The following is a 16805-nucleotide window of genomic DNA, read 5'->3' on the forward strand; positions in this document are numbered from 1 at the left end:
GTATTCATGCTACATACATCCTCGTGACACCCAGGTGTGTGGGCATCTCTAAAAGCAGTATACAGATATAGTGCCAGCTCTATCAAAATAACAGTGGCATTTTTCTCAGAACTAGAGCAAAGAATCAAAGGGTAGCTTGATCCCCCCAACTGGGTATCAGCTTGAGGGCCGGTCCACACTACTCCCATGCTTGGCCTTCTGCTATGTCATGGGCTTTAACTCTTGACCAGTGGGCATCTGAGTTCTAAGCAAATTCGTTCATATTCTTTGATATTTTAAGTGTAATTTCTTTCACTACTTGATAGAATGAGTTAACAAAAAAGGAGTGAGAATAGAGAAGACTTGTACATTGCTATCAACCTAATGATACAAAATTGAAGAGGTTATTTAGGAGGTAAATATCCAAGGTGGTGGACATTATTTTTGTGAACTCGTTTGAAAGACTATCTTTGTGGCCTGTTTGACTAATTCAGCCTTTTTTAAAAATTGAGTTATAATTGACATACAATATTATGTTCATTCAAATATCTAAGATGGCAATCCAATATTACATATTATAAAATGATCATCACAAAAGGTCTAGTTACCATCTGTCACCACACAAAATTGTTACAATATTATTAACTATATCCCTATGCAGTATATTGCATCTCCATGAATTACTTATTTTATAACTGGAAGTTTGTATCTCTTAATATCCTTCACCTGTTTCACGCATCTCCCCCCATCCACCCCACTGCAGTCACCAGTTCTGCATATCCATGAGTCTGTTTTTATTCTGTTTGTAAACTTGTTTTGTTTTTAGTTTCCACATACAAGCAAACTTATATTGTATTTGACTTATTTAGTATAGGTCCACCCGTGTTGTCACAAATGACAAAATTTCATTCTTTTTTATAGCTGAATATGTTCCACTTTATAGATCACATTTTCTTTGTCCATTTATCTACTAATGGACACTTGAGTTGCTTCCATATCTTGCCTATTATAAATAATGCTGCATTGAACATAGGGATAAATATATCTTTTCAAATTAGTGCTTTTGTTTTTTTTTTAATACCCAGGAGTGGAATTGCTGGACTGTATGGTAGCTTTATTTTAATTTTTTTGTGTGGGTCCTCTGTACTATTTTCCACAGGAGGCTGCACCAATTTATTTGCCCACCAACAGTGCACAAGGATTTCCTTTTCTCCATGTTCTTGCCAACACTTGTTATTTCTTGTCTTTTTAATTCTAGCCATTGTGACTGATTTGAGGTGGTATTTCATTGTTTTGATTTGCATTTCCCTGATAATTGTGACAGTGAGCATCTTTTCATGTGCCTGTGTGTCTTCTTTGGCAAAAATATCTATTCAGGCTTTCTGCTCATTTAAAAAATCAGGTTGTTGAGGTTTTTGTTATTGAGTTGTAGTAGTTCTTCATATATTTTGGATAGCAACCATTCCAAATATCTCTTCCCATTCCCATTCCCGGAATGCCTTTTCATTTTGTTGATGGTTTCCTTCACTGTGCAAAAGTTTTGTTTAATGTAGTTCCATTTGTTGATATTTTGCTTTTGTTTCCCTTGCTTGAGGAGACGTATCCAAAAAAAATGTTACTGAGAGTGATGTCCAAGTGTATAATGCCTGTTTTTATCCTAGGAGTTCTATAGTTTCATCTCTTAAGTTTTCAGTGCATTCTGAGTTATTTTTTTTCTTTTTTGGTATGGTGTAAGAAAGTGGTCCAGTTTCATTCTTTTCCATGTGATTGTGCAGTTTTCCCAACACAACTGATCAAAAACGCTGTCTTTACTCCTTTGTATGTTGTCTCTTTGTTGTAGATTGACCATTTAAGGGTTTGTTTATTTCTGGGCTCTCTTCTATTCTGTTGATCTGTCTTTTTCCATCAGTACCATACTGTCTTGAATACTATAGCTTTGGAATATAGTCTGAAATTGGGAGTATGTTACCTCCCTTCTTAAAATTGCTTTGACTGTTTGGGGTTTTTTGTGGTTATTTACAAACTGTAGGATTATTTGTTCTAGTTCTGAGAAAAATGCCATGGGTGTTTTGATAGGGATTGATTGACTCTGTAGACTGCTTTGAGTAGTGTGGACATTTTAACAATTCTTCCAATCTATGCACATGGTTTATCTTTCCATTTGTTTGTGTCGTCTTCAGTTTTTTCCATCAGTATCTTGGAGTTTTCAGAGTATAGATCTTTCTTAAATTTTTTTTCTGATAGTTGATTATTAGTGTATGGGAACACAACAGATTTTTGTATGTTAACTGTGTCGTGTAATGTAACTGAATTTATGTTCCATGAAAAGAATGTGTATTATGTTGGTTTGGGGTGGAGTATTCTGTACTCTGTCCCACCAGCACTGGTCCAGTGCAGTAATATGACCTAAGCTTTTCTGTTCAGCATTCTGTTGATCTTGTATTCCCAATTTGCACTATATAATACATTCACAAATTATACATATATACTATTAATAGCATAATTATACTCCCTAAAATATTTAAAAAATAGAAAATGGCTTTTTACATTTAACTTTTTTAATCCTGTTTTTTGTAATTTACCTTTTTATTAGTCATAGTTATGCAGTTTTAGAACTCAGTTTTAGAACATTTTCATCACCCCAAAAAACAACTCTATACCCCTTAGCCAACCTCATTAATACCCTTCTCCCTCCAGCTCTAGGCAACCACTAATGTACTTTCTGTTTCAATAGACTGTTCAGTTCTGGACATTTTATACAAATATGGTCATATAATATGCAGTTACATATTTGTAACTGGGCTTTTTTTCACTTGGCATAATGTGTTCACGGCTCATCCCTGTTGCAGTATGTATTAATAATATCTTAGTTTTAATATAAAAATATTTAATTTTACTTAACCATGAGGAACACTTGATTCTTCTAGAAAAAATGTTCTTTCTTTTTCTATGTATGTACACTTTTCTCCCCACCTAGCCCAAACATACCATTCACATACCCCTAGAATATATATATTTCAGTTTTATGTTCACAGATACATTCCTAGAATTGTGTGATAATACTGCCTTTTAAAAAGTTCCCACATGCCTTTCAAAAAACATCTCAGGAAAAAGCACTGTCTTAGTTTAAAGCAAGCAAGCTCCAAGATCTCAGTTACTGCCTATCTTACTGTCAACATGTAAGAGTCAGGGAGAAGCAAATAGAGGCCCTAATGGAGATAAAGATTGGGCTGTTTGTTTCTAGGCCAGTTATGCATTTAGCTTTCTTCAGAGGCTTCCCAAAACAAATCCCTTAGCTGACATCAGAAAGGATTGATTCTCTTGTACAAAAGTGACACCAGCTGCAGTCATTTAAGCAAATCTTTTGCTATTTATGTCAATTAACATGGAACATAAGGATTACAGATAATATTAGGTACGATTCACTTGAATTTCATATTTTTATTTTATTACATATTACTTAATAAATCTCCATTTGCATATGCTTATTCTTGGCCCACCCCTTGAACAGCCTACTGGGGACAGAGCTGATCTTGTTCATCTCTGTATTCATTTTTCCTTGGCTGGGCAAATTACTGGCCCTTAATAAATGCTTATCAAATTGAATTATAGGTTGTTGCTTAAACATTAATGTCTATTTAAATCAATTCTGATGATATTCTTCAAAATTATAGCTGATGAGTGGTAAGGTACTCAGTGAATAATTAAGGAGAAGTCACTGACTGATGTTTGGGTTTATATAGGGAAAGTACAGAAAGTTTTGAGTTGTGTGCCAGTTGTATCTCCATAGTTGTTAAGAGTTTGAAGGATGTGGTCTTAAGGTATCATTCCTCAGTCTTTAAATTTAACAGTAGAAATAGGAATTACTTTCAATTAACGGAAATTAAGGTTAAGAAACTTTTCCAGAAAATATTCTATATATACAACTTTTTATAGCTTAATAGTTTTGTAATTCCCAGGGTTAAGCATTATCTTTTGTTTTGAACTGTTTTCTTCAAGTATGAAGTGTTTTGGTTTGGTGGTTTTTATAACACAGATCATAATTTATGTATTATTGATTCCTTCTGACAATTGAATGTTTTAATATAAGCCATGAATGTATTTAAAATTGGTAGTATTAGATTGTTATTTGTACATAATTTGTTGATTGCTTGATTGATAGAAACTGAGTACTGGGGAGGGGCAGGAAGAGAATCTTAAGCAGGTTCCATGCCCAACTCCGAGCTGGGAGCAGGGCTCAGTCCCAGGACCCTGAGATTATGACCTGAGCCAAAATCAAGAGTTAGATGCTTAACTGACTGAGCCACCCAGGCGCCTCTATTTATATGTAGTTTTAAAGTACACATGTCTGATAAACATTAATTTCTAACTGTGGATAAAGCGATTTTTGACTTGGGGTCTCATTATCAGCCTAATAATGATGATAATAATACAGATGATAAAAGCTTTTTTATTACATGGTTTTATCATTTAGTGTCATAGTCTCTAAGGTATTTTTTCCTCCTGCTTGTATTTTTTTTATATATATAGATAGGAAAGGAAGGCTCACAGACTCAATTATACAGGCCAGGTAACTACAGAGACAAATCTTGAACTTAAGGTTTATGACTGCAAAAGGAAAAATCTTTCCCTATAGCATGGTGCATCTGTTATTTATTTATTAACTACTTATAGTTCAGTGGTTTAAAAATAAGTAGAAACAGTTTCTGTACTCAGTTTTTTCTACTGAATTAAAAACCATTGAAGGTAATAAAAACTGACATCTGCTTAATATATTAGTACATTGTACTAATGATTCAGTGATATATTGTGCAACAAAGCAGAATATAGAACTGCAAATCTATAAGTTGTCTGAAAATTTAATGTAATGCTTTTGTTGAATATTGTAATTCTTTTTCAGGATTTAGTATTAACAAAATTTAAAAACATTAATGTATTGCAATTTTTTTTCTTTCCCAGACAGATAGTGATTATGTACACAGTGTTGTAGCCAACCTGGAGAAAGAGTAAGTTCTTAATTATGAAAATGGAAATATTTTATTTTATTTTATTTTATTTTATTTTATTTTATTTTATTTTATTTTATTTTATTTTTTAATAATAAATTTATTTTTTATTGGTGTTCAATTTGCCAATATACAGAATAACACCCAGTGCTCATCCCATCAAGTGACCCCCTCAGTGCCCGCCACCCAGTCACCCCCACCCTCTGCCCTCCTCCCCTTCCACCACCCCTAGTTCGTTTCCCAGAGTTAGGAGTCTTCCATGTTCTGTCTCCCTTTCTGATATTTCCTACCCATTTCTTCCCCTCTATTCCCTTTCACTATTATTTATATTCCCCAAATGAATGAGACCATATAATGTTTGTCCTTCTCCGATTGACTTATTTCACTCAGCATAATACCCTCCAGTTCCATCCATGTCGAAGCAAATGGGGGGTATTTGTCGTTTCTAATGGCTGAGTAGTATTCCATTGTATACATAGACCACATCTTCTTTATCCATTCATCTTTTGATGGACACCGAGGCTCCTTCCACAGTTTGGCTATTGTGGACATTGCTGCTAGAAACATCGGGGTGCAGGTGTCCCAGCATTTCATTGCATCTGTATGTTTGGGGTAAATCCCCAGCAGTGCAATTGCTGGGTCGTAGGGCAGGTCTATTTTTAACTCTTTGAGGAACCTCCACACAGTTTTCCAGAGTGGCTGCACCAGTTCACATTCCCACCAACAGTGCAAGAGGGTTCCCTTTTCTCCGCATCCTCTCCAGCATTTGTGGTTTCCTGTCTTGTTAATTTTCCCCATTCTCACTGGTGTGAGGTGGTATCTCATTGTGGTTTTGATTTGTATTTCCCTGATGGCAAGTGATGCGGAGCATTTTCTCATGTGCGTGTTGGCCATGTCTATGTCTTCCTCTGTGAGATTTCTGTTCATGTCTTTTGCCCATTTCATGATTGGATTGTTTGTTTCTTTTTGTTGAGTTTAATAAGTTCTTTATAGATCTTGGAAACTAGCCCTTTATCTGATACATCATTTGTAAATATCTTCTCCCATTCTGTAGGTTGTCTTTTAGTTTTGTTGACTGTATCCTTTGCTGTGCAAAAGCTTCTTATCTTGATGAAGTCCCAATAATTCATTTTTGCTTTTGTTTCTTTTGCCTTTGTGGATGTATCTTGCAAGAAGTTACTGTGGCCGAGTTCAAAAAGGGTGTTGCCTGTGTTCTCCTCTAGGATTTTGATGGAATCTTTCTCACATTTAGATCTTTCATCCAGAAAATGGAAATACTTTAATTACTGGTACTGGCTTTTTGCTAAAAGAAAATGCCTTTTTTTCTAGTTCATTTCTCTGTGGAGTTTAGTGTTCATTAGACACTACCATTGATCTTTTATATTTTCTTAAAGGTACATGCGTATATACCCGGTTTTCTAATTATGGGTAAATTGGTGTATTTCAGAATAGAAAATATTTGAATGTCCTACATCTGTAACCCTATCAAATAAATTTTAAGTCTTGAAGACAGTGAATATAGAGAGAGTCATATGTCTTTCACCCTCTTCGACTAAGATAAAAAGCTTTCTGCTGTCAGGGGTAGACAGTCTTATAGCAGTTTCAAACCTCAGTGCTAAGAACTATGGCTAAATCTTTTCTATTCTGCAAAGATTGAGTAACAGTTTATTGTGAGAAAGGCACTTAGCAGCTAACAGATGGAAAGCTTAGTTTCAGATATTGTTCATTTTTATAGTATCGCCTTCATAGTTTAATAGTGATATCCTAAAAACTAGTCTTGATAAGAATTTATTCATTGACTTTTACTTGTTTTGCCCCAAAGATGTGACTTTTACTTAAAAAGACAAAAAGAAACAATTGTCAACTCTAGATTTAAAATAACGTGGTTCTTTCTTTATCTATCAAAATGCTAAAACCCGAGAGTTTTAAAAATATATAGGGAGTTCAGAACTAAATTGTGCATTTGTTAGATTTTTTTCCCTCAAGTATTCAATTTCTTGGCATCCCTTTATATAAACACAATTTAGTATAGACTCAAATATAGGAACAGGGCAATAATTACTGACCCCTCCTCCCATAAAACACATGGGCAGGTCTATGGGGCTCATGCTGTGATTTTGTAGTTTCTCTTCTCCCTTCATGTGTGGAAACCCCAAGCCCAGAAAAAAAGTACAGCTGAGCATGAAGAACATTTGTGTGAAGGCGGGTAGTTGCACAAAGATTTTGTGGAGATTTACGAAAATTAAATGAGGGAGAATGTAAATATGAAAGAAAGTACATTTGAGTTAGTAAAGCTGATTACAAAAACTTTAGAACAGGTTTTCTCAACCTTGGCACTATGGACATTTTGGGCTAAATAAGTTTTTGTTGTCAGGACCGTTATTCACATTGTAGGATATTCAGCAGCATCCCTGGTGTCTGCGCACTAAATGTCAATGGTACTGCCCACAGGACAACCGGATTCATCTAGACATTGCTCAATGTACACATGGAGGACAAGATGGCCCTCAGTTGAGAAATGACTAGGTTAGGATGACATGTAGTCTATAACTCAAAACTAAACTGTCGTGAAAATTGGGGCACTTTGGTTTTTGCATAGATATAGAAATAGACGCACACATTCCTTTGTTTTTCTTTAATTCTGTAATTTTCTGTGATACCTTGATTTAATTTTTTAAAAATTTTCCTATTTTTTAGGAATATACCTGCAGCTGGCCTAGCATTTCTATATTTCTCTAAGGATAGTAGCATTTTACACTGTTTTAAAAGCATTATTTAAAAACAAAAACTTCATGTTATTGGAAAAAAATTTGTATTTTCTGGCAAGTAAAACCAATAATGAGCTACTTCTATGAGCACACAGTGACCATAACAGTATGCCTTACTGATGTGTTTTATGTTAAACACAGTAAATTGAGCATTATGATAAAATCCCACAGAATTTAAATAATTCAGCTAACCTTTCTTTTGGCAGATTTTCTAAAGAAATCACTTCTGGCTTGGTGGAAATAATATCACCTCCTGAAAGCTATTATCCTGACCTGACAAACTTAAAGGAGACATTTGGAGACTCCAAAGAAAGAGTAAGGTGAGCCTGTGTTGTTTAAGATCACCCACCTTTATGAGTATGATGTGTAATAAATGTAGCTCTCCTTTACAGAAATATAACATCTTTTAAGGTTGAGCTAATTTGTGAGAGCTTATGAATTTTTGGTTATTTGTTTGGAAATTCTATGGAGTTTCTAACAAGAGATTGAATTTGCTATGCTCAATAACTTTTGTAACTGCTCTTCTGTGGGGTTGTAACTTTTCCTAAGAGTATATTCAGAATAATTCAAAAGCTAGTTTAGATAGAAACTTCATATCTGTATGAAAAATAAATGAGAACTGATTCAGTGGAAGTGATAAAAACAATATTACTGTTCTGCAGAATTACACTGTAATAATGTAAAAATCCAGTCAACTGGATTTGTCTCTAAATCTATTAAGAACGCTGTAATCTAAGAGATCCTGACATTAGTTTTGGATTTTATATAACTAGAAAAAAGGAAAAAAAATAGTGTTGGGGGGAGAGATTTATTATATTTCTTGACTTAATTTGAAAGATAGATCCACATAGTTGGTTGTCTCTCAATAAATATAGTTTTAGTCTTAAAAAATTTAGGAATGAATTTGGTGAAAAATTCTAGGTCTTATTAGATTTAGAACAGTTTACAAGGTATATTCTGGAGAAGTTTACTTAGTATGAGTTAAACCTTTTATGTTTTTTTCCCCTTTAACTAGCTTTTACAACCACTTCTATTGTTCAACATTAGTCTTTCTGTAGGCTACCAGGGATTCAGTAAAAGGACTTAATATTGTAAACTTTAAAGTATTTTTTTTTAAGCATTTAGTACAACGTTTATTAATTTCTGCCTTTATGCAAAGCACAGTCCTAGGCACCAAAGCAGTGATCCCCAAAGTATAGTTTTTGAAGCATGAGTTCCCAGAGACATTAATATGTTACATTTTTAAAAAGGGCCCGTGGTCAAAGAAGTTTGGGAAGTTGGATTAAAAAGATTTTTTTTTTTAACAAATGTATTTACTGTTGGATGTTTCAATATCTTCTAATATACTAATATGCCTCTAATATACTAGTGCTTCTAATATGTCTCCAGAAGGGGAATATAAGTGCTTCCCAAATTTACTTGCTTTAGACTCCTTTTTTCCTCAGGACATCTTGATTAGTGTTTCAGTAAAGGTTTCATTAGAGAAAAGTTAATTCTCTTTCATGCTCCCCTACATGGGTGTATCGTGTGTGTATGTATATTTGTGTATCTATGGGTAGACAGATATTTTGTGTGTGTGTGTGTGTATATATATATATATATATATATATATATATATATATATATATATATATATATATATATATATATATATATATATATATATATATATATATATATATATATATATATATATATATATATATATATATATATATATATATATATATATATATATATATATATATATATATATATATATATATATATATATATATATATATATATATATATATATATATATATATATATATATATATATATATATATATATATATATATATATATATATATATATATATATATATATATATATATATATATATATATATATATATATATATATATATATATATATATATATATATATATATATATATATATATATATATATATATATATATATATATATATATATATATATATATATATATATATATATATATATATATATATATATATATATATATATATATATATATATATATATATATATATATATATATATATATATATATATATATATATATATAGATGTATGCTCAGGAAAAGGGAATATATTACATTCAGGTAAGTGTGGCTTGGCTTGTCCTTTAATGTTTTTTCACACTTTTAAGGGAAAAGTAATATCCAGAGTATATGTTCATTAAAACAGGAAGTTTTGAAAGTGTAAGCCCTCTAAGATGTATAAGATTATAATAATATATCAGAGAGCAGAAGAGTCTATCATAGTCACTGATAATGTGGGTTCTGCAGTTCCATTCTCTGGTTTAGCACAAATACTAGCTTTCTACTTAATGCTGTGACGGTGGGCAGGTAACTCATCTCTTCCCTCCTCTCCCATCCTTCCATTTTGGCTGTCATTCCTCCCTTCTCCATTGTTAAGAAGAACTAAGGTCTAATTACTTGGCAAATTTTAAAGAAGGATTTTTCTTACAGTTTTTTTTTTTTTACTTCATACATAATATATATATATATATATATATATATATATATATATATATATATATATATATATATATATATATATATATATATATATATATATATATATATATATATATATATATATATATATATATATATATATATATATATATATATATATATATATATATATATATATATATATATATATATATATATATATATATATATATATATATATATATATATATATATATATATATATATATATATATATATATATATATATATATATATATATATATATATATATATATATATATATATATATATATATATATATATATATATATATATATATATATATATATATATATATATATATATATATATATATATATATATATATATATATATATATATATATATATATATATATATATATATATATATATATATATATATATATATATATATATATATATATATATATATATATATATATATATATATATATATATATATATATATATATATATGGTAGGGCAGACTTCTTGAGGACAGACTCTGTCTCCTTTGACATTTTATCTCGGGCCACCTGCATTCAGATGTGCAGGAATCCTTTCTTGGTTCTCAGGTTGGGAAATGTAAATAGTGATAGGGTCAGAATATAACATTGTAGGTAATAGTGTGTAAGAGTTGTGAGTATAAAAACATGGTGTTTGGGATCCCTGGGTGGTGCAGCGGTTTAGCGCCTGCCTTTGGCCCAGAGCGCGATCCTGGAGACCCGGGATCGAATCCCACGTCGGGCTCCCGGTGCATGGAGCCTGCTTCTCCCTCTGCCTGATGTCTCTGCCTCTCTCTCTCTCTCACTGTGTGCCTATCATAAATAAATAAAATAAAAATAAAAAAAAAACGTTTAAAAAACAAACAAACATGGTATTTTAAAATTAGTACATTTCCTTTAAATGTCTTAAGGAAGTCTTACTGTAATTTCAAGATATTAACTTCAAAACATTTTATTTTACACGTCCCGTATTATTGTAGTTGAACCGTGTTGTTTGTTCTAGGGCCACTATATATTTACACTATGGTCAAGGACTTTACAGAAAGAATTTAAAAGTGTAGTTACATTGCTTTTAAAATTTGTTTTAAATTTCTAAGAATAGAATTAATGGAATCTTAAAGCTTTTTTAGTGGAATAGAGGAAAAAGTAACCATTTAGGAAATTAAGGAAAGAATAGAGTTAAGAAAGAGGATAAGGAAAACTTCCTTTAAGCAGGGTGTGCGTATTGTGGTGTTAAAGCCACAGAAGCTATGAACTGACACTTATTGCACACTTACCATATGTCATACATTGTTCATTACAACTTAGGCTTTACACATATTTACTCAATTAAAACATCTTGTTTTTCTAAGAACAAGATCATATTGTACGTACTGTCTCATAGCCTGTTTTACTGTCGTCTAACATGATAGACATCTATACTTGCCAGTAATAATGGGTAGGAAGAATTTTTAATTGCTCATTGAAGTATCACTATTCAGATATCATAATGACCTTTATGTTGGTCATTTAGATTATTCCGAACTTTTTAGTTGTGTCACAGATGAATCCAATGAACATTCCTAAAATTACCCAATTTTCTAAAGAAATTATGCCTCAAAAAAGAGGAAGTTGCTTTGTACTGAAGTTTTCACATAGTTTTGTATTATGTAGGGTTCTCTCAGTTCATTATGATCTATAAAGTGGGGAAAAAGCACATCAGCCTGAAAAGTCCCCAGTTTAATATTGTTTTTTTTTAAAGATTTATTTATTCATGAGACACACACACACACACACACAGAGAGAGAGAGAGAGAGAGAGAGAGAGAGAGAGAGAGAGTGACAGAGGGAGAAGGAAGGAGCCTGATGTGGGACTTGATCTCGGATCCCAGGATCACACCCTGAGCTGAAGGCAGATGCTCAGTCGCCGAGCCACCCAGGCATCCCTAATATTGGTTCTATATGTTGGTGAAAGGTAGAAATCCCCCCACAAAACTGGGGGATATTAGTGTGAGGAAGCAAAGGGATTTAATCCAGACTTGATCAGTGTCCTAGGTGTGTGACTTCATGGCTGCATATGCTGGGGTGTATCTTATCCAGGATGCTTTTGATAGAGCGCTTTTAGAAAGGCAGTAGAGTTAGAGGTTACTCTATGGTCATTGTAGGCATTCTCCTAAAAGGGAAAAAATGCCACGTGTCCTGGTGTTCCATTTAGGGTTGGAATGAAGTTTCCTGTGACACAATCCTACACGTTCGTAAAGTGCTGTATCACAGATGACCTGGAATTGAAGAGTGTCTTCTGGAACACTGTTGGGTGATTGAGGTACCTCCTAGGTGGCATTGTGGAATTCCTATTGTATCCTGTCCCAAGGCCCAATATGGCTGGTTGCCCCACTTGTAGTGATGCTGACATTCATTGGTGGGCTTGGTGGGAAGCTTAATCTCTCCTTTGGGAAGCTCCCCAGCAGCTACTCCTCCAGGAGTTCTGCATCCATTGATTATTTTTCCCTGGATAGGTTATTTCACAAGAGGTGGCCAAGTGATAATTTTGTAATTCTGTGATTTCTAACATTCTTATAAGCTGAGTTCTTCTGTGAAGAAATTTCTTCCCTCCTCAACTATTTGGTTATGTTGAGAAATAGTCCACTAAGGAAAGGCGGAATAGATGCCTGTTCTTTCTCTTCATTAATTTTTAAAGTTGGTACCCTATAAATCTCCAGTGGTGGCCATTTAGAAAACATTGTTATGAATTCATGGGTTTTTAAAATATATTTGATTTGCCTCAGTCCTTGCCATCATTATTCACATCAATACATCATAAGCCATTGGGAATCTCTTCGAATTGGCTTTTGTATTCCTTCCATGTAAGTCCAGTAATCTTTGATCACTTCTGTGCTGACTGGCACAAGATTTGCACATTTACTGTGCCAGATCTGGAATCAGCCATTTCTCTAAGGAGCCCTGGTCCGTTTAGAGGCACATAGTATTTGGGACCACAATCCGGGTGCTTGAGATGCTCATTGCTCTTATGGAATCTCTGTTTCTAGGCTTTTTAGCAAAGAAAAGAGTAATTTAGTTTTCAGGGAGGAAGACTACAAACTCATATTGATATTCCCAAATCAAATGAAGATTTTAGGGCTTTCACTTAACTTTAAAAATTTTATACCTGTATTTCTTTTCTCTTACATTCAGTCTTAGTCTTACTAACATTATCCTATTAACATAATTCTTTTATTCTATAATATGTCTGAAATAGTTTCAAAATAATAATACCATCCAAAATAATAATAATAATATTATTATTATTCACTACTGTTAGACTACTGAATGTGATTTAGATTTTCTTTGTCCCCCACCCCCCCCTTAGAATATATCCTAATAGGAATATATAGTCAAAATTCTGTGTTTGAAAGTCACTGAAGAAATTCTTTATACTGTATGCCAAATTGATATAAAACTTGGTTTCTTTCATTTTATATTCAGTTTTTAGGAATTTTTATCCTTTTTAGTTGTAAAAAAAATTCCCAAATCAGAACTTACAGAAGATAAGATGCAGAAGTCTCACTTTTATTCCCATTCCCATCACTCTGTTTTCTTCCTTCCCCATGGGTAACCACCATTAGTTTTTTTATTTCTTTTGTTTTTTTAAGATTTTATTTATTTGAAATAGAGTGAGACAGAGTGCAAGCACAAGTGGGAGAGGAGAGGAGCAGGGGGAAAAGGAAAAGCAGAGTCCCCATTGAGTGGGGAGCCTGATGCTGGGCTGGATCCCAGAACCCCAGGATCACGCCCTGAGCTGAAGGCAGATGCTTAACCATCTGAGCCACCCAGGCTAGTTTTTTATTTCTTTTTGTACTTAAATAAAAATTAAGCAAAAAAAATAATATTTTTATATATAATATTCCAATATATATTTTTCTGATATTTCTTTTGCATATTGTAAAAACAATATTTTCAATCTTGTTTTTTAGCTTCTCTCTATAAACTGGAGATCACTAGTGAGATTAAGATTTGTTGAAGAACGGCTCTTGCTGTGACAAAACATTCATGTCAGAGAAGCACATACTTTCACAAAAAACCTATATAGGAAGGTTCATAGGAGCTTTATTTGTAATAGCCAAAATCTGGAAACAGGCCAGATGTTCTTTAGTTGGTGAATGTTAGAAACCGTCATACATCTATACCATGGAATATGAAATAATGAAAAGAAACAAACTATTGATACCACATCTTGGATCTCATGGAATTATGGGGACTTTAAAATACATTCTTGAAAGGTTACATACTGTATGACTCCATTTATATGACGTTCTTGAAATGACAAACTTGTAGACTGTTGGTTACCGGATGCTGAAAGTGGAGAAGGAAGGAGGTGGCTGTGAATATAAAGGGTAGTGGTAGCACAAGAATCCTCATAATGGAATTGTTCTGTTTCCCAAAAATTACATGGCACTAAACAAACACACACACCGGAATGCATGGAAAACTGGTGAAGTTTAATGAGGTCAGTGAATTGTATCAGTCAATTATAGTGTAGTTATACTGGAGAATGTTAGATTGGGGAAAACTGGGTGAAAGGTATTCGAGATCTCTGTGTTTTCTTATGGCCACACAGGAATCTACTCTTACCTTTAAATTGTTTTTTAAAAGTGAAGTTACTTATATACAAAAATCTGCTGCATTTCTATACACTAATAACAAAGTGGCAGGAGAGGAAATTAAGAAAACAATTGGTTTACAATTGCACCAAAAAAGAATAAAATACCTAGGAATAAACTTTAACCAAGGAGATAAAAACGTGTACTCTGGGAACTATAAGATGGTGATGAAAGAAATTACAGATAAGGGGTGCCTGGGTGGCTCAGTTGGTTAAGTGTCTGCCCTCGGCTCAGGTCATGATCCTGGGGTCCTGGGATGGAGCCTTATGTCAGGCTCCCTGTTCAGGGAATCTGCTTCTCCCTTTCCCTCTGCCCCTCCCCCTGCTCCTTCTCTCTCTCTCCCCACCTCCCCAAATAAATTAAATCTTAAAAAAAAAATTAAAGATGATACACCCAAGTGGAAATATATTCCATGCTCACAGAATGGAAGAATTAATATTGTTAAAATGTCCATACAGCTGAAAGCAATCTAAAGATTCAGTGCAATCCCTATCAAAATACAGTGTTTTTCTTAGAACTCGAACAGATAATACTAAAATTTGTATGGAATCACAAAAGATCATGAATATATCCAAAGCAATTTTGAGAAAAAAACAAACAAACAAACAAAAAAAACAAAGCTGGAGGTAACACAATTCTACATTTCAAGATATCCTATACTACAAAGGGATAGTAATCAAAACAGTATGGTACAAGGACAAAAACTGACACAAAGATCAACGGAATAGAATAGAGAACTCAGAAATAAAAGTGAAATTGTTTGATGTGATGTGATAGTGGGACAAAGCAATTTTCCTAATTGAATGTAAAAATGTGAATTTATGTATGGTAGCCAAAATTAGCGTACTAAATTTTAAATAGGCATTTGACTGTTACATCTACATCTCTATGCATTTAAATAATCCCAGACTTGTTTTTGGAAATTACTTACTGGAAAAATTTGGAATTGCCTGGTATTAGGGGATCATCTTTCCTTTGGGCATAGGTAGTGTTTAGGTTTGGGTGTAGGCAGCTCTTCTTTCAGAAAGGAAAGTCAGGTGTCAGTGTAGTTCTGTGTTTTGTCAAGTTTGCCCTCCAGCTTCCCTAAAATTCTGAAGGCATAGAAAATGTCTTTTCTGTTCACTGATGTATTCTCTGGGGTTATATAGTGTCTGAAACACAACAGAAGCTCGATAAATATTTGGTGAGTCAGTATCCTGTCTTTCCAAATACTCCTACTGTTTCTTCATGGGTGGGAAGAAGAAAGCTTTTAAGACTTAAATGCATGAAAAAATCTAAATATTAAAATAAGTGAAAATTGCTTAGCAAGTAACTAGAAGTAGTAACATGAAATTAAGAAAAGGAAAAAAATTGGGATATTAAAATTATCTTGTGACTTGAAAATTTTATGATAGGAGATTCTGGGGTGGAAGTCTTTGCATACACTTATGATCGCTGATCTTTGTCAACTCCTAATTGAATTGGTGAAAATCCCAAGCAAGCATAAATAACACATAATGCTGGCCGAGCATATGGGATTAACTGGCGCTCTGAATTGCCACAGCTTCTTAAGTATTTTGAAGACATTAATTAACTATTAATTTAATTTTTCTTTTTTAAAGATTTATTTTAGAGAGAGCGAGCAAGGGGAGGGACAGAGGTAGAGGGAGTAAGAGAATCTCCAGCAGACTCCCCACTGAGCATGGAGCCCAATGCAAAGCTCAGTCTCACAATCCTGAGATCATGACTTGAGCTGAAGTCAAGATTTGGACGCTTAGCTGACTGAGCCACCCAGGCGCCCCTGAAGATCTCTTTTAAAATTTCAGAAGTTTCAGGAATCTGTCCCACATAAATGAAAAGCGCTAATATGTAAATATGAGCAC

General features: G+C 33.2%; 1 protein-coding gene across 1 annotated transcript in view; it reads left to right on the forward strand.

Moving 5' to 3' along the window:
- Positions 1-16805, forward strand: part of MGAT4A (alpha-1,3-mannosyl-glycoprotein 4-beta-N-acetylglucosaminyltransferase A) — a 124228-nt gene that overhangs the window by 80453 nt on the left and 26970 nt on the right. Inside the window, exons 6-9 of the mRNA XM_041756938.1 lie at positions 4939-4985; positions 7960-8073; positions 8146-8164; positions 9848-9883. Coding sequence (XP_041612872.1) covers positions 4939-4985; positions 7960-8073; positions 8146-8164; positions 9848-9883 — 216 coding nt within the window. The remainder of the gene's footprint in view (positions 1-4938; positions 4986-7959; positions 8074-8145; positions 8165-9847; positions 9884-16805) is intronic.

Source organism: Vulpes lagopus, chromosome 5 (genome assembly GCF_018345385.1).
Source record: "Vulpes lagopus strain Blue_001 chromosome 5, ASM1834538v1, whole genome shotgun sequence".
Lineage (NCBI taxonomy): Eukaryota > Metazoa > Chordata > Mammalia > Carnivora > Canidae > Vulpes > Vulpes lagopus.